The 17,955-nt window shown below is 41.0% G+C and overlaps 1 protein-coding gene across 3 annotated transcripts; it reads left to right on the top strand.

Annotated features, from left to right (window-relative positions):
* Positions 1-179: 179 nt before the first annotated feature.
* tnni3k (TNNI3 interacting kinase) lies at positions 180-17,860 on the top strand. Of its 3 annotated transcripts, XM_056378922.1 has the most exons (27): positions 180-536; positions 669-836; positions 990-1,082; positions 5,086-5,194; positions 5,390-5,475; positions 5,793-5,890; positions 6,135-6,245; positions 6,331-6,429; positions 6,543-6,681; positions 6,909-7,053; positions 7,151-7,255; positions 7,369-7,463; positions 7,562-7,711; positions 7,796-7,879; positions 7,972-8,028; positions 8,798-8,890; positions 8,984-9,041; positions 9,130-9,324; positions 10,251-10,355; positions 10,448-10,500; positions 11,239-11,291; positions 11,983-12,115; positions 12,582-12,691; positions 13,974-14,033; positions 14,164-14,333; positions 16,522-16,601; positions 17,534-17,860. In XM_056378922.1, the coding sequence occupies exons 1-27, from the start codon at positions 443-445 to the stop codon at positions 17,611-17,613; spliced, it is 2,823 nt and encodes a 940-aa protein (XP_056234897.1). In that variant the 5' UTR covers positions 180-442; the 3' UTR covers positions 17,614-17,860. The 3 variants fall into 3 exon arrangements, with proteins under 3 accessions (XP_056234897.1, XP_056234896.1, XP_056234898.1); XM_056378923.1 differs by lacking the exons at positions 180-536; positions 669-836; positions 990-1,082 and adding an exon at positions 4,707-4,845; XM_056378921.1 differs by lacking the exons at positions 5,086-5,194; positions 5,390-5,475; positions 5,793-5,890; ... (19 more) ...; positions 16,522-16,601; positions 17,534-17,860 and adding an exon at positions 1,939-4,208 and having other exon boundaries at positions 198-536.
* Positions 17,861-17,955: the final 95 nt, after the last annotated feature.

A 17,955-nucleotide genomic window follows, 5' to 3' on the forward strand; every position in this document is an offset into this window, starting at 1 on the left:
TCCTTCTTTATATCGGAGGCCTTCTTCAAAAATAATAATAACAATGCGGAATATGACTAAATATACAACAGTAAAAGATACAAATATATAAAATAACATATCTACTCTCAAAATAGACTCAAAATAATCTATAATAATAATAATAATAATAATAATAATAATAGAATTGACTCGACTCATCACAAATGTTGTAAGAAGATTGATTTCATAATATAGAGTATAGCTGTCTTTTTTTTTTGGTCCGTAAACCTTGCACAGGTTATGGCTTTTCACCCATACAGTCTGTGGTTATGGAACTCACCACATGCTGCGCTCACTCCCCGCCCACGTTGCAAACACATGCAACCACGTGACTGAACCCGGATATATGAGAGAGAGAAAGAGAGAGAGGTCTCATACAGTTAAACGCGTTACTTGTTTGACATTATAGTGAACATATTTAATGGACACTGGAAGCGACAGTATGAGCCAAGAATGTGTCCGGAAGCTGCAACTGGCCACCAGAGAAAAGCTCAGAAAATTTAACTCTCTGCGCGGTGAGTTTTGTTTTTGGCTCTGATCAGTGTCAATATTTAGCTAAAAGTCATCCTGTCTTAATATTGAATCCTCCGTGCCAAGCTGGTGTGTCTCAACTGGCTGCTTTTTCTTCTTCTTGTCTATGTGTGAAGGTCGGGAGGTGGAGGGTGGGGAGTTTTGGGACGTGGTGGTTGTGACCGCTGTGGATGAGGGCCAGAGAAAAGCTTATGAGCTGCAGATCAGAGAGAAAGTCGACAGAAAAGAGCTTCCCCTCGGGATTCACTACAAGGTCTTCTCAGATCCTCCTGGATCTAAAATAGGTGAGTGAGTGAATCAGACAACACTCTCCAGTTTCATTTCACACACATCTGGATGTGACTGAGAGGGATCAACGAAGCACTACATCATCCTCACCAAAGTTATTATTGTTATTATAAATAATGATAATAACAATATGACCTATTGTGTTTAAGGGAATGGGGGCTCCACTCTGTGTGCACTGCAGCAGCTGGATGACATCTATGGGAAGGCTCTGGGCAGACAGAGAGTCATCCTGATCCATGCAGGTTTGAGATCTCTTTTGGATTTTTTATTTTTCTTCCAAAGCAGACAGCGATAAGCTCTGCCTCTCACATGACATTGATCTGCAGAAAAAGGACGAATGGATGAATTATTATTGTATGCCTATATACTGTAAGAGCACTGTTCTGACAGATCATGGTATTTAGTCATAATCAAAAATGGTATAAAAACCTATATTGCCAAATTAGTGCATCTCATTGATTTGCAACGTTGTCCCCAGTTGCTACCACAGTATGTAAATGTTATAGCAGAATCTCTGACAGTAGAATTTTTTTTAATCATCTCATAATGTATCTTAACTGGGAGAAAGAAAGAAAGAAAAAGGGATCATGTAAATATAACAGCTGTAATGAAGGGATGTACTGTCCTGCTGACTCCATTACTACCCATAAGCTGTTGGAGCCACTGCAGCCATAGTCAGTGTTACTCTCCAAATGAAAGTATAGATATTATTGTGGTCTTTATCTTTTTTTGTTGCCACTGCCATTTGGCTTCACTTTTTGACAATTTTCACACATGAAAATGTCCAAATCAAAGTAACACAGTCAGGAACACTCGGTGCCTATTGTTGAGTTATTAATTTTCCATAAAAAAACAAAACAAAAAGACATGGCAACACTGCAGAGTGTAAAATGTGAAAAATAAATATGTTGCATTTAATACAAAATGTTTAAACCCATGATGAGAACAGTTAGGTCCTTCAAAACCAAATATCAAAAAGTGACTTCAGTTAGTTGTTCAGTTTACTAAATATTTCCCCCCCAGTCGAATTATTTCAAAGTTAAGCATGAACTACATGTGATGTTTCCTGCTTTAACTTTCCTCCTCTTATTCTTCCAGGGGGGTTCAGTCAACGTTTGCCCAGTGCCAGCGCTCTGGGAAAGATCTTCACCGCCATGCCGCTGGGTGACCCTCTCTACCAGATGCTGGAGCTCAAACTGGCCATGTATGTGGATTTTCCATCTCATATGAAGCCTGGTGTCCTGGTGACCTGTGCAGATGACATAGAGCTCTACAGTATTGCAGAGGATGAACATGTTTGGTTTGATAAACCTGGCTTCACAGCTCTGGCCCACCCCTCCCCACTGTCTATTGGAACCACCCACGGGGTGTTTGTGTTGGATTCATGTGAAAACTCATCTCACTTGGAAATGGAGAACAGATCCTGTCTGCGCTTTCTGCACAAACCAAGCATCAAAAATATGCACGACTGTGGTGCTGTTTGCAAGAGGCAGAGTGGTTGTTTTTCTGAGTTTGTCTACACAGACAGCACTTATTATGTTGACTTTGAAACTGTAAAGACTCTTCTTAATCTGCTGAAAGAGTTGGAGCCCTTGCAGTGTGAGATAGACGCATATGGAGACTTTCTTCAAGCACTGGGCCCCAAAGCCACAATAGAGTACACCAGCAACACTGCTAATGTCACCAAAGAGGAGAGAGGTCTGGTTGAAATCCGCCAAAAGATCTTCCATCATCTACAAGGAACTCCTTTGAACGTCATTCTCCTCAACAACTCCAAGTTTTATCACATTGGAACCACGTCAGAATACCTCTTTCACCTCACTGAGGACGTGGCACTGAGGAGTGAGCTGGGCCTGCTGTCGTCTCCCTTCAGCATTCACATGAATGAAAACTCCGGCTGCTGCGTTATGTGCAGCGTCCTCGATCCCAGTTGCACTGTGGGAGCTGGATCAGTGGTGGAGTACTCCAGGCTGGGAGCAGGTGTGTCTGTAGGGAAGGGCTCCATCGTCAGCAGCTGCTGGGTCAGTCCGGGCCTCTCGGTGCCTGACGCAGTCTTCATGCATTCACTGTGTGTGAACCACCAGGACCGAGCCGGGTTTGTAACTGTCGCCTTTGGGATTAATGACAACCTGAAGCGCAGTGTGGAAGCCCCTGCTCACATGGACAGGCTGAAGCTTTTTGAGTGCAGCCTGGCGGAGTGTCTGTCCCACTGGGGGATGGAGAACGAAATCCTGAGGTTCTCCGGTGACTCTCCCGGCTGCAGTCTGTGGAACGCTTGTCTGTTTCCTGTTTGCTCTGATCAGCAAAGCTCGTTCTCAACGTCTCTGGAGATGCTGCAGGCCGTCCTGAGTGGCTCCACGTTCATCTTGCCCAAAGACACTAAGATGATGTCTATGCAGGAGAGTCTACAGAGTAAGAAACTGGAGGAGATGTTGAGGTTCAGGATGGGACTACACACAGACATCACGCAGAGAAGACTGAACAGTTAGAGCTGCTTCATGTAACTGAGATTATGTGTTAAAAAATATATGTTGTCAAATGTAAGTGTTTCAGTACAAGATAATATTTTCTTAGCTTTGATTGTTAAAGGTGTTTATGATCCAAAGAGGAGGATCCAGGGATTTCTGAACTGTGGACAATGACCTTTTTGACAGTATGAGGATCTGATTTATTTTTGAGTTTGACATCTGATTTATTTACACCTCATAAAACTGATCCATGATTTCTTGAAATTTCGGGAAATTCTGCTTTCTACTTGAAAATAAGATAAATTACTAAACCCATCTGTCATAATATCTTTTATTTTGTGCCTCAATCACATCACAGTCTTTAAGTTCTTTTAGATAAGGGGATGAGTCATTTCGGTATGTCGGCAGATGACGAGAAGCCGGTTTGAGTCATGGTTGGTATTTAGAGCACCTGGCACGCTGCTCTACAGAGACATGTCTATTGTCTTAGACCAGAGGGAGGCAAAAGGCACTTCTCATCTTTCTTAATAGGCCTTTATTACATTCTTACATTTTAGTTAGGTGTGACGAATAACATTGTTGGAGCTATTTGGTGTTATTTAGTTTATTGTTTAGATTTCATTATTCTATTTTGATTTCATTATGATTAAATTTCTGTTAGTTTATCATTTCTGTAGTTTGGGTGTTTTGTTGTTATTTGTTTGTTTCATTTGGGCACGGTAGGGAGGCACCATAGGTTATAAAGGTAAGCGCACGGTAGGGACCAGCATGCACCTGGGTGGGCAAATGGTTTTTTACCGGAGCGGGAGAGGCACAGGAATTTTTCTTTGTTCTGTGTTTGCTTGTTATCCGATTAAATAAATCACGTTTTTTGTTGAAATTTGAAAGACGTTTGGACCTTATGTTTTCTTCCATCCGTGTACACCACAACCCACGGTGCAAAAGTGGCCTTTTGAGTTTTTATGATTTAAAGTTTGATTAGAAATTTTTCGTTGTTCTTTGTGGACAAACGGCCACTACAAACATTGTCATCGTTAATCTTGTTAGACTCACTCCTGCTTATGCTGCTATTATAAGACACGAAATAAGAAGTTTAGAAACCGCTGAACTTGTTCATTATTAGGCAAGTAAAACAATAGAGAAATGATAAGTGCTTCAAGCCCGGTCTTTAACCAGACTCTACCTACATCACACAGAAATTGCTTTGGCAGGTATTCTGGGACAGTGTAGGATAATTATCACTTGCCTTTATACTGTATGTGTGTATACACATACACACACACACACACTCACACACACTGATACATGCTCACTTGCATTTGGAGGGAGATCAGTTGTCGTAGTTGTTCGGCATTCCACTCAAAGGTGTTTATTTTTAGCCCTCAGCCACGATCCCCCCTTTATCTGGACAATTGTGGCACAGTGAGCGATTGTATTACTGCTTTACTCTAGTTCACCAAACTATACAGCACATATTAGAAGAGACGAACCTTATCAATGGGAAATTACAAATCAAGACCATCTCAGACGTGTACAGGTAAATGGCTCAGTGTCTTTGTGATGGTGTGAGTGTTTTTAATTTTTCTGAGGGCTGTCAACAAAGTTTGAGCCAAGGAGTGTGGGTTTCACTTTTTCGCTTGCATGATTTTTTTTATATATATATATATATGTATATGTGATTTATATAGTAGGTGATATGGGGATAATTCTGCTTATAGGTTGTAATTCGCAGTAGAAATAATATAATTAAATTGTTACTATGTTTGACGTTGTGAAGACGAGTGGAAGAAGAAGGTGGGCGAGTCGTACTCTGTGATCGTCGAGAAGCTGGAAGATGACCTGAAGCTGAAAGACAGCGAGCTCGTGGACCTCAAACTTGCTTTCGGGTGACTAAAAACATTTTGTGTGTTTAAAGCTGTAACTCAGTCTGTGTGAGTATTTGTCAGAGCTGCATTTAATTTAACAAGTAGGTGCTTTTTTTTTTATTTTTATGCCTGCACTCTCCTTGGTTTGCTCACTGTTCTGTGTCAGAGCGGCTTCAGTTGTCACAAGCAGGTGATGTTGCTTTTTCTGTGGCTCAGCTCCGATGAGGCTTTTCAGAAGGTGAACTTGAGCTACCGAACAGAGAAGGGGCTGTCGCTGCTGCATCTCTGCTGCGTATGTGGAGGTATGCATGACTACTAGAGTCTATTTATAACACCTCAGCAAAATGTGACAGTGGAAGGAAGGATTACTACAGACCGGCTGGCATTATTGCCTGAAGATGACCTTTCTGGTGTTTACCACACAAAAGTAAACGGTAGATTTGAAACATACTGTACATAAAGGTCGAATATAAGAAGTTCAAATGAAATACATTTGAAAGTTACAACAACAGTTTCCCTACAGATCCAACAATCCAGACAAATCCTGACCTTGTTTACTCACTCACAATAAACCAGATCTTCTGTTGAATGAAGCATTTTTTCGGTAAATTGTTACCAGGGAGCAAGGCCCAAATCCGCACTCTGATGGTTAAAGGCCTGCGTCCTTCCAGGCTGTCCAGGAATGGCTTCACCGCTCTCCACCTGGCTGCTTACAAGGTGAAGATTTCGGATTTCAAAAAATATACATTTCCAGGTGCAATCTGTGTCTTTCTCTTGTTTGTGTCATTTGTCATCTGATAAAGAGCTTTCTGTGTTTTACCACATGGTGGAGTGCAAGTACCGTCAAAGGTGTAGTGTGGTTGTTGCTGCATGTCTGAATTGCTTAATTTGTGGTTACCTGTCAGTACTGTCATGGCCGTGATGAGGAAGCTGTGTTCATGTTCTGTTTCCAAAACCGCAGGACAACGCTGAGCTGGTGACGGCTCTTCTTCATGGAGGGTCGGACGTACAGCAGGTGGGATACGGTGCCCTCACCGCCCTGCATGTCGCTACACTGGCTGGACATCATGAGGTGAGAGCTGAACCTTGAACCTTTTCTTCTTTCTACTACACCTGACCTTTTTAATGCTCTTGTATATTGATAATCTCCCCACCAGGCAGCAGATATTCTCCTACAACATGGGGCTTATGTGAATGTCCAAGATGCTGTGTTTTTCACCCCACTGCATATTGCTTGCTACAATGGCCATAAGCAGGTAAACTGCTCCAGTTAACCACATCTACACCCTTAACTGATGGAAACACACCTCATGGTCCAAAACTGTTCTCCCCTGAGTGTATACACTTCCCTCTTGTCTCTCTCTGCCAGGTGGCAAAGCTGCTGCTGAAGTTTGGGGCAGATGTGAATGCGAGTGGTGAGGTGGGTGACCGGCCGCTGCACCTGGCTGCGGCCAAGGGTTTCCTCAGCATCATCAAACTGCTAATGGGGGAAGGGAGCAAAGCTAATGGTGAATGCTTTCCCACATTTAGTTAATATTCACCTGAGTCGGTGGCCTGTAAATGAAACATAATAGCTTAATGCAGACTCTTGTAAAACAGCCTTTACGCTACTTCTACTTTCACTTGCTAAACCTGCTGATTTCCCTCTTCAAAAGCCACAGGGAGGCTTATAAAATTCTGTAGTTGGAGATGAGTGCGGGGGCTTTCTCTGAACTTTTCTCTTCCCCCTTTCCAGTTAATGCTCAGGACAACGAAGATCACGTTCCTCTGCACTTCTGCGCTCGCTTTGGTCACCATGAGATTGTGCGTTTCCTTCTGCAGGGCAACTTTGACGTACAGCCTCACTCTGTCAACATCTACGGCGACACACCTTTACACTTGTAATTGGTTGTTCAGTGTTGGTAGCTTTCTGTAGGTTTTTTAGTAGATGACATGGAGCGGACATGACGTTCTGTGTTGAATGTGGTGTCTCATCAGGGCCTGCTATAATGGCAAATTTGCACCAGTGAAGGAGATTGTGCAACTTTCTGGTACAGAAAGTCTTTCAAAGGAGAACATATTCAGCGAGACAGTACTTCACAGGTATTTCACTGTCTTTACTTATAGTCTGCAAAACAGAGACAAACATAAGCGTCACCTTAAAACACATGATTCCTGTTGTGGAGGTGTTGATGAGAACATACCCTGTCTAACAGTGCATGCACCTACGGTAAAGACCTGGAGATGGTGAAGTTCTTGCTGAGTCATAATGCTATGAGCATCAACCATCAGGGCAGAGATGGACACACAGGTGACTCATCACATCCTCTATTTTCGTGTGCAGCTAATTTAATTGCAATTCCAGTCGTGACTTTCATTATTACTCTGTGTATCATGTGACACGTTAAGCTCTGCATAGTGCCTGTTTCCACGGCCATATCCGTCTGGTGCAGCTCTTGCTGGACAGCGGCGCAGACATGAACCTGGTGGCCTGCGACCCGAGCAGGTCCAGTGGGGAGAAGGACGAGCAGACCTGCCTGATGTGGGCTTATGAAAAAGGTTTGTTAGGGCGATGATGAGCTTAGCTGTCAGGAAACATCTAACAAAAACTATATTATTACTTTTTATCTTTGTGTTTTCCAGGTCACGATGCCATTGTCACCTTACTGAAACACTACAAACGCCCAGATGACTCCCCCTGCAATGAGTACTCCCAGCCAGGAGGGGGTGAGTCACCTGTCTAAAGAGTAATAATCCTGAATAAAATCACACACCGGTCCCTCCCTTTAATCTGCCTGAATACGTCGGCTCTCTTCCAGATGGGTCCTACGTTTCTGTCCCGTCTCCTCTGGGAAAGATCAAAAGCATGACTAAAGGTAGTGAGATGGAGCGAAGCACAGCTGATTCTTTTTCCCTCACACTTCATATCACTGTCAGCTGACATGAAAACACACACTACCTGTTGCTAAGGCAAGGGTCCTAGCCAGCTGATGATAACACTGGCCTGATATCCTTACCAGCGAAATCAGGGGTGGTGTGAACTACAGATCTGTTTCCATCCAGTGTGATATCTGAGAAACAATTGATCTGAAGTTGATGAAACCCAGGTTAAAAGCCTCTAAACAACAAGGGTTAAACATTAGGGTTAAAATATTATAATTAGCCTGAAGCGGACAAGATACCAGTAACTGACACTAAGCATCAACTGTTGAGCCACACTTAAAGAGGGTTATAACCATATGTTTTGTCCATACTTTAATACCAACCACTGTTTTATAGTTTTTACCAAATCAAAAATAAAGTGATTATCAAATGTGCACATTTATATCTCATGAAAAGAATCAGAATTACTTAAGCAGAATGAGAGTGATGAAATTCATCTATTATCACTCTTTTTTAACACGCACCGAGGATACAGTTACACACAACACTCAGTAGATCGCAAGTGACATCCCACTCTAACACAGAAATCACCTCTCCTTTATATACCGTTATAACACCACCCTTTGGTAGAGATACAGGAACAAAACAACACCCGATATCAGCCCATAATCATTATTTTCCTCACACACTGAATTAAAAAGAGCAACAAGATGACTTTTCTGTGCGTTCCCAGTTGAAGTTAATGCTGCGTTGTCTTTTCAGAGAAAGCAGAGGTTCTCCTTCTCAGGGCCAGCCTCCCATCTCATTTCCAACTTCAGCTGTCTGAGCTGGAGTTTAATGAAATTATTGGATCAGGTAACTCTCTTCATACCTTCTCCGTTTTCAGTTTAACAAATGTGCCTCCAGGTGCGACAATATCATTGATAATCATATCTGTTTAACACTCAGGCTCCTTTGGACGGGTGTACAGAGGCAAATGCCGAAACAAAATTGTCGCCATCAAACGGTACTCATCCATTTAAAACACAACTCAAGATGCCATTTTACATCCCTTCCCTGTTAGAACCCACTGAAGTCTTCACTCTCCTCTGTAGCTATCGAGCCAACACATACTGCTCTAAGTCAGACGTGGACATGTTCTGCAGAGAGGTCTCCATCCTCTGTCGCCTCAATCACCCGTGTATCATCCATTTTGTGGGGGCGTGTCTGGACGACCCCAGCCAGTTTGCCATCGTCACCCAGTACGTCTCCGGAGGCTCGCTGTTCTCCCTGCTGCACGAGCAGAAGAGGTGAGGAAGCGTGTGTTATGAAGTGCATAAACTACGTAAGGGTCATCGTCCAGCGCCCACTGACACTCACAAGCTAATAAACTGTCATGTAACCTTCTTCTCTTCACATGTTTTAGCATCGTGCATTAGAAGTATTAATTCTAACAATTTTACACACATAAAATCGCAGAAAGGGTAACAATTTTTAAAACTTTGCATGATTAAAATAATATCGGAGTCTTTTCGATTAGTGGTCAATTTACAGAAAAATTTGATCAAATTAATCAATAAGATTTGGGTAATAATAATTTTGATAATTTGAGAGATAAAATAAAAAAGAAAGAAAAAAACTAAAAGAAACAAAAGAACATCTTGGGCTGTGGGAAATTTTGGTGGACACTTTAAATTTTTTTCTAATATTTTATTGAGTCAATGATTAACTGAAAAAAAAAAGATCAATGATGAAAATAATGTCTAGTTTCAGAAGTTTGTAAAAGAGGTGGAAAAAATAATAGGGACACAAGTCCAATAAACCACTACTGCAAATATCAGCCTCAGGACCATAGAACTGGGTCAACAACTCAAGAAAAATAATAATAAACTACTATTAAACTAAACAAAACACAGTTCTGGTAAGCCCTGTGCAGTGAGCACCACAGTTTATTGACATTACGCTTAGTTCCTCACACATTTTGACACTGACTAAATCCTGACATTAAGATCAAACAAGAGGTCAAACTACCCCGCTGCCCCCCCCCCCCCCCCAACCTCCCCCCTCCCTCAGCCGGGATCATCATTGATCCAGATGAAGTGTTCGGCTAACTGTGTGGCCAGGTGCTGTCTTTATAGACTGTCCTATTGATCTGTGTAAAGTGCTATGTGTGATTGGCAGGGGACATTGATCTGGCTCTAAGTGGCTGCTGCTTTAATGATGTGTCAATGGACAGGCTTATCGACCTGCAGTCCAAGCTCATCATTGCCATCGACGTGGCCAAGGGCATGGAGTACCTGCACAACCTCACCCAGCCTATCATCCACAGGGACCTCAACAGGTGGGTGCCACAGTAATAACATATATGGTGGGATGCTATTGGCAGTCTGAAATAACTGTTGTCATTGCAAATAATACATGTCTTCCTTCCAGTCATAATATTCTGCTTTATGAGGATGGACATGCTGTGGTGGCTGATTTTGGAGGTAAGGCCCAGAGACTTATTGTAGTTGAATTACAGCTGCCTTAACCAACTTTTTTATACATCAGCATTTATACCTGTGTTTTTTGAAAGACGAAATAACAAACATTAGTAAGAGGAAGAATTGTTTTAATTTGTTGATTTAACTGGCAATAAAACTCCCCCTTGCTCAATTTAATCGAGTCAGGGGTTTTGCTGCTGCAGCCTCACTTGGTCTGGTATGACCAGTAGCTTATGGTGGCTAATTGTAGCAAATGTTCAATAGATATTTTTGTATAACTGACATTACAGAGTCGGTTTACTTACTTTTGACTATTCTCTGCTTGTGCTACTGTTAGATTACGTTTTCAGATTTACCTCTGTCCTGCCGCTGTTCAACAAATGTTTATATATCCTCGCTTTAATGCAGCTTTAAAGTCATGGGCCATACCATGAAGTTCAATGTATTATAGCATCAACTAGTTTTTACATTTCATATTTTTTGGAGCTAATATTGTGATAAACTTTGAAAAATAATTAGTGATATGTAATACCATTGCAATCATCCATCCCTACACTCGGGAAATGTTTGTTCACCCTGGCAGCTGTGTTTCTGTTCGTTTCATAGTTCTTTGTAATTCTGGCAATCAAGAGTGTTTATTCCCTGGCGCTGCTGATAAAAAGTACAACTAAAGGACGTAACTGCCAACGGATGAGCTTTTTTTTTTTCATCATCATTGTATGTCCTTCCCTTTGTCTGCAGAATCTAGATTTCTACAATCTGTGGACGAGGATAACATGACCAAGCAGCCAGGGGTCAGTGCTGTCTCCTCTTTTTCTCTCTTCTTATTCTATGTCGCACTAAAAAAAAAAAACCCTTTGGAATGAGTTCACTCTCTCTGGCCAAATACTCTCACACCATCTGCAGCTTCCGTGGAACAAGGCCTTTTGGAAATAGTGCCTTGTTGTTTTTTGTTTTTTCTTTTGCTGGAGCTCAAACTAGAGCTTCTGTTGGAACCTGTCATCAATTACCCAATTATCCACCAGCTAAAAAAAAAAAAAAAAACTGCCTCCATGCAGATTCTGTCTCAATGTGCTGACTCATCACCATTCAGAGTGCTTCGCCTGCAGTTTGGTGTTAAGTGTGTTGCATCTCTTGGGAGCTGCCTGTTGTGAGGAACTACTTGCCCTTGCTGGGACGCAGTGTTTATGTCAGTAATTGGGTCTCATTTTGTCTGTTTGCATGTGTGTGTGTGTGTGTGTGTGTGTGTGTGTGTGTGTGTGTGTGTGTGTGTGTGTGTGTGTGTGATGGCCTGAATATGTTGAACTTAAATCTCACAGTTGATATTCTGTTGTTATTATGTTATTCTTTTCATTTATTTTTTTCTGCGAACAAAAATTCTGTCCATGGCAATACTGCCTTTATTATATAAGTATATATATATATATATATATATATATATATATATATATATATATATGTGCCTGTATGTGTGTGTTTGTGCAGAACCTGCGCTGGATGGCTCCCGAGGTGTTCACCCAGTGTACTCGCTACTCAGTGAAGGCGGACATGTTCAGCTACGCCCTCTGTCTGTGGGAGCTGCTTACCGGAGAAATTCCCTTCGCTCACTTGAAACCTGGTAATTTTTCTCCAGTCACAGGCTTTAATGGTGCCACTAATCGTGCACACCAGAGGACAAACTGAGGGGGATACAAATTTCATGGCAATCCATCCAATCGTTGTTCAGGCATTGAGCTCAAAACCACAATTGTAACCCTCATGGTGGCATGCAAGAGGAAAAGTCAGAATCACCAGAGTCAGCATAAAACATTCCTCTGTGAACCATGGATGTCTGAACAAAAATTCATGGCAGTAAATGTCATGGTTGATAAGATATTTGAGTCTGGACCAAAGAGGCTGACTGACCGACCAACAGACTGACAATAACTAAACTAGAGCTAACGTGGCTGCAAATATGACAAAATATATTGAAAATCCACATGAAACAACACAAGGAAAATAATCTAACATCAAGCAGAGAACAAAAAGGCTGTTAGACATTAGATGATTTTAAAACTAATTTTAAAATGTTCTCCTACCCTCAGCCGCTGCAGCAGCAGACATGGCGTACCATCACATCCGGCCTCCTATTGGCTACTCCATCCCCAAACCCATCTCTGCTCTTCTGATGAGAGGCTGGAACGCATGCCCAGAGGTAAACCACCTGATTTCACCTCTTGAACCTTGATTCTCAGCAACAGTCAGCACAATGCTAACTTGTTCTTGATTAATATATACACTGCACTTTATACAGGTTTAAATAATGTAGTTTACATCCACATTGTGCTCTACAATCCTCTCTATGCAAGTATTGTGTCTTAGTTTTAAACTGTAAAACAATCTTTCCACTAATATCTTTCTACGTCATTAGCTATCGACATACTGAAGCTCTGAGAAGCAAATGATGCCGCGTCAGCTGCTGCGGCTGCAAACGTGCAGCACTAACGAATGGGACTACCGTATCCCCACGTGATACATTAACTCATGCCTGTTAATAATTAAGAGCACATGTGACCTATTTTTGATGATGCCCCCTCAGCGCTGTTATGTTCATAATTAGCCAGGTCTCATTAAGACACATTATTACACAGCCTAGCATGTTGGCACATTTCTCCCTCTGTGGTCCATCTCCTTCCTGTTTGCCAGTTAAGGTTGACAACCAGTTGCGTGTTGGTGGACATGTCTCCCTTGGCGATGGCTTCGTCCCAGTGTCACCTCCTCAAGACACTTCTTTTTTTTTTTTTGTAAACAAGAGTGCAATTGTAATAGGCCGTCACAAGGTTGCGTGTGTACACAATTCCCATGATGCCTCACCTGTACAGTACACCAGCTACCATGGGGTTTGGAAGTGGGACATGCTGCACTGTGTTTACAGGATTTGCACAGAATGTATCAGTTAAAAACTGAGACACTTTGACTGAACTTCCAATATACATGATTATATAAACTTTCAAGACCAAAACAATGCTGTGAAGTGTTTTTTCTACAGAGCAGTAAATACTTGATTACTGTCAAACACCATGAACAAAAAGAAAGTGCAAAAGCACTTACTAAAATCAAAATGAGACGACTTTTGCATTATTTTGTTTCCATTTTTACTGTTATTAATATTTTCCTGATTTTTGTTTGGTCTTGGTCTCATTTATTCAAAACAGAATGCAGACCGACCTCGACAGCTGTCTGAGGATGTCATGTATAATTGAACAGGTCTGGCGTGGCAGTGTTTGTTCTTTTCCAGCGAGGCAAGAGATCTAAGGACTGCTTTTGAAGCAGAGTTCACCTTTGCTTCATGTGTGGGCGGACTGAAATCTGCAGAATGCACGGGCCAATGTTAGAGTGTGTGTGTGTCTGTTTTGGGTTGTACCTGCTCCATTTGATTGTTCAACCTTGAAACAGAAAACAATAATAACAGTAATGGTTTGATTTTTCTGCCTCAGGATAGGCCTGAGTTCTCTGAAGTGGTTTCCAACCTCGAAGAATGCTTGTGCAATGTTGAGGTATATAATATCACACATGTTTGTAAATGTCAGCTCCTGTTTGACAAGCTGTAGCAATTTAATTTTCTCAGTCATGACTATATTTCTGCTTCTGTGTGTGTTGTGTCTTGTATGTGTGGTTCTGTCACAGCTGATGTCTCCAGCTTCCAGCAACAGTAGCGGCTCCCTGTCACCCTCCTCCTCCTCTGACTGTCTGCTCGGGCGAGGAGGACCCGGCCGGAGCCACGTGGCTGCCCTTCGTTCTCGTTTTGAGCTTGAGTACGCTCTCAACACTCGCGCCTACGCCTGCTGGACACAAAGGTAAGAGAATTGAAGCATGTCCTCAGACAGATGAAGTTCAAGAGGGTGAGAATAATTTACTGCACAATGGCAACGTTCACATGCACCCAGTTAAAATAACCAGCTACTGGTAGTAGCAAAGTCTGGGTACAGTTTTAATCAGTTTAAGTTGTTTGCATGAAGCTCTGATAACCTGCTGTTGAGCAAAGCATACTTTCTCTCGCTTGATTCTCAGTGAGCTGGACTGTGTCTTTTAGATTTAAATCTAAACAACTTGAGGATTGAATCAGACCTTTACTGAATCAAACACTAAACATTAAGACGCTAAAATATTTGCATCTACAAATTCCCAAACTTTATTAACTGTTAAAGCTTGACATTGTAGATCCATGATACTGCATCTGATGACTTATCTTCTGGCCTTACATTTATCCATACATCCATCCATTCATCCATTAGCTATACTGCTTATCTTTTGAGGGGTGTAGGCGGGCGGGAGGCGGGGTAGCCAGAGAACCTAGAGCACCTCCTAACTGAAGGCCAAACTGAGGTTTGAACTCAAAACCTTCTTGCCATGAGGGAACAGGTGCCACTGCACCAAAACTTTGTTGGATAATTTTGGAGAAAACTGACCCAGATCAAATGTCGTTTCGTTGTTTGTTGGTTTGAACACCAGAAGGGAAGCTTTACCAGCTCTTCAGCCTTTCTTGAATGATATTTTGCTCAAACTAATGTGACCAAAGGCCTGTGAGATAATTTTTCAAATGGTGAGTCAACAATAAGAATCAGAGTTTCTTTCAGATTAGCAGCATCTAAAATATTGTACTTCACTTACACTCAATCAAGTAATCAGCTTAATTTGGAAATGCTGAAACCAACTGTAGCAATGACGCACGTAAAAAATTTTCATTAGTACAATTCAAATCATAAATAATGGAAGAAATGCACTTGCTACACTGCTTGTCAGAGCAAACTACATGACCACCATAAATATACCAACAGCAACAGCAGCGATAAGGACGTTTTAGTTTGTCATTACATAAAATTATAATTAAAAGTGGTTAAGTGTTTAGATGACACAGTGACCCAATTGACAGTGAAATACAATGACATCTCAAATATCTCCCCTGATTATTATTAATGTGCACATTCATCAGCCAAAAACTGTGGCACTGAGTTAAAGGTCCATTAACATTTACATAAAAAGTGTAAAGATGATGAGATAATGCGGTGTGTGAATAAAGTTGGACAATCTCATCTGGGAACTGCAGTTGCTCCAGTACTCACAGTGCAACAATATATGTGGCAATTCTTTTTAGCAAATAAAAACATGACTTCATTCAACTACTGAATCCTCCTTCCAAGATGGTTTGTTTTCAGAGCTTCGAATAGTTGAAATGTTTTGTTTTGTGAACACAGATGTTCAAATTTATATGGTTAATTATCTGTTACCATGTGGATAATCCTAAATCTGTTGTCGTTGTTAACCTTGGTAAATGTAGTTAAATGTTTTTGGGTTAAGGCTCTGCTAACAGGAATTCGACAAACATCATGTCTGGGCTTGTAGACACCACTTGCTCTGAACAATTGTTTGCCAGCAACATGAAGACCAGTTAAAATACTTACTGCAACAGTGAGGAGAGGAGTTGCTCAGATACCCAACAGGAAACAAAGGAAAGCAAATGCAATAAAACATGCATGGTATTCTGACCGAGGAGGAAGGCCTATATTAGGTGCATGGCTTTGAGCCTCAGTAGTGTGTGTGTGTGTGTGTGCGCGCCTGGTAACAGTCACTATGAACCCAGTAACAGGAGGTGGGGTTGCTGTGATGTGGCGATGGCTTCTCAGTAATTTCCAGACGCTCTATCAAAGGTTAGACAAGACTAATTCAGCTCCCACACGTCTTAAATGTGTTGTATTAAAGTTTTCCAATATCACCAAATAACTATAATTGATCATCAGTAAAAATGAATTGTTTTCTTTTCATGACGTGGTGTGCAGTTTTTGTTTGTTGTCACCCCATCAAACCTGTCACTCATTTTGTTTACAGCAAGTGAGAACAGCCTGGTTTTAGGCCGGACCTTCGATACTGAATTCGCTTGTATCTAGTCCCTCTCCATGTAAACAAAGAAGTATATATTTCTGCATTAGTGCTGTATTGGAGTGGAGTAATGAGTTAGGGTTAATTTTGTTTTATTTTCATTTTCAGTGAGCAACGGCGAGCATCTGGAGGCCTTTCACTGGAGGAACTAAGAAGGAACATGCAGTTCTCTCCCATTGATCGAAATGGTTTGTGTGCAGATTACATGTACTGTGCTGTATACTGATGTAATTGTTTTTTGGAAGTGACAGTTTAGCAGTTTAACACTCAGGTCGGGATCAATTCACATTCAAATTAAGGTAGTTCTCTGAGATTATATTCTGTAGCAAATTAAGACTCCAAATTAGCTTTTGAGGATTTAATACTTATGAAGTGTTGATTTTGTCCATTATCTTTACCCAGTACTATTGTTTATTTCATCCTCTCATAATTCTTTTTATTTTTTATCTAATTGTTGATTTTTTATTGTAGTTATTCATTTTTAAACCATCTTGCAAAACAGACTGTATGTTCTGCTCTTAGGTAATACATAATAATTTAAAGGATAAGGCTGATCCTATTCTGTATTATTCCTATTGTCAACAAACCCCACAATCAACAGCCCCCAGCTCACACCTCTACAGACAGAATATAACGTTTCATTTGTAAAAAAAAAAAGTCAGTAAATTCCTGAAGCAGCTGGGAACTGGGTACTTTGTGGCAAACGCTACCTAAGCAGGGGGAAATAGTGTGTTTGTTGGGAACTACTTTCAGCAGTGGACTAATACACATTTGGTGCTCTGGTGAGTATATATGGCAGTAGAACAGTGGATGTTTCAACACGTCAACAAACTACAGTGACTATATTCATAGTAATGGAAGGAGCAAGTCACCTAACGCACCGATGTTGCTCTGTGACGCCTTTTTAATAGTGTCTGGACGACAACGGAGATCTATGGCACAGACAATACTTGTTAATCTGTGACATTAACAGTTAGTTTGGGTTTTTTCATAGGATTTGTTGACAGATAAAATATACAGAAAATCACCAGCTTTATCTTTTAATTGTAAATTGTAAAATTAAATGAAACACACCACAAATGAGAGAGTCACTGTTGCTGCCGACTTGTCTGTTTTTCAGGGTATGTGTCTGATCCCATGAGCACCATGAGATTCTGCTCTTCCCTCAGCAGCAGCGGCAGCTTCGAGGACAGTAACTAACCCTGCTAAGAAGATCACTATTTCTGAGTATTTATTTTAAGTAAAACTGTATAAACTAATGGTAGGAATAGAAGATATTGCTGACTAATTGCTAACTAAACTATTTGGTTATAACATATTGTATGTTTTACATTACCAGTACCCAGTACCTCCAGTACTGTGTTATATTTTGATATACATACGTTTTTTTAATATTTAGTTGAGACTTTTAGTTTTTGTAAATAATTTTGTTTTAGTGTAGTGTATTTTAAGTTTTGCAAAAATCTGAAATACAATCTTTGAAAACCACTGAATATGTGCAATGAACACAACTTTGCATGTACACACAATTTTATTTTTAAA

The sequence above is a fragment of the Seriola aureovittata genome, chromosome 6 (genome assembly GCF_021018895.1).
Source record: "Seriola aureovittata isolate HTS-2021-v1 ecotype China chromosome 6, ASM2101889v1, whole genome shotgun sequence".
Classification (NCBI taxonomy): domain Eukaryota; kingdom Metazoa; phylum Chordata; class Actinopteri; order Carangiformes; family Carangidae; genus Seriola; species Seriola aureovittata.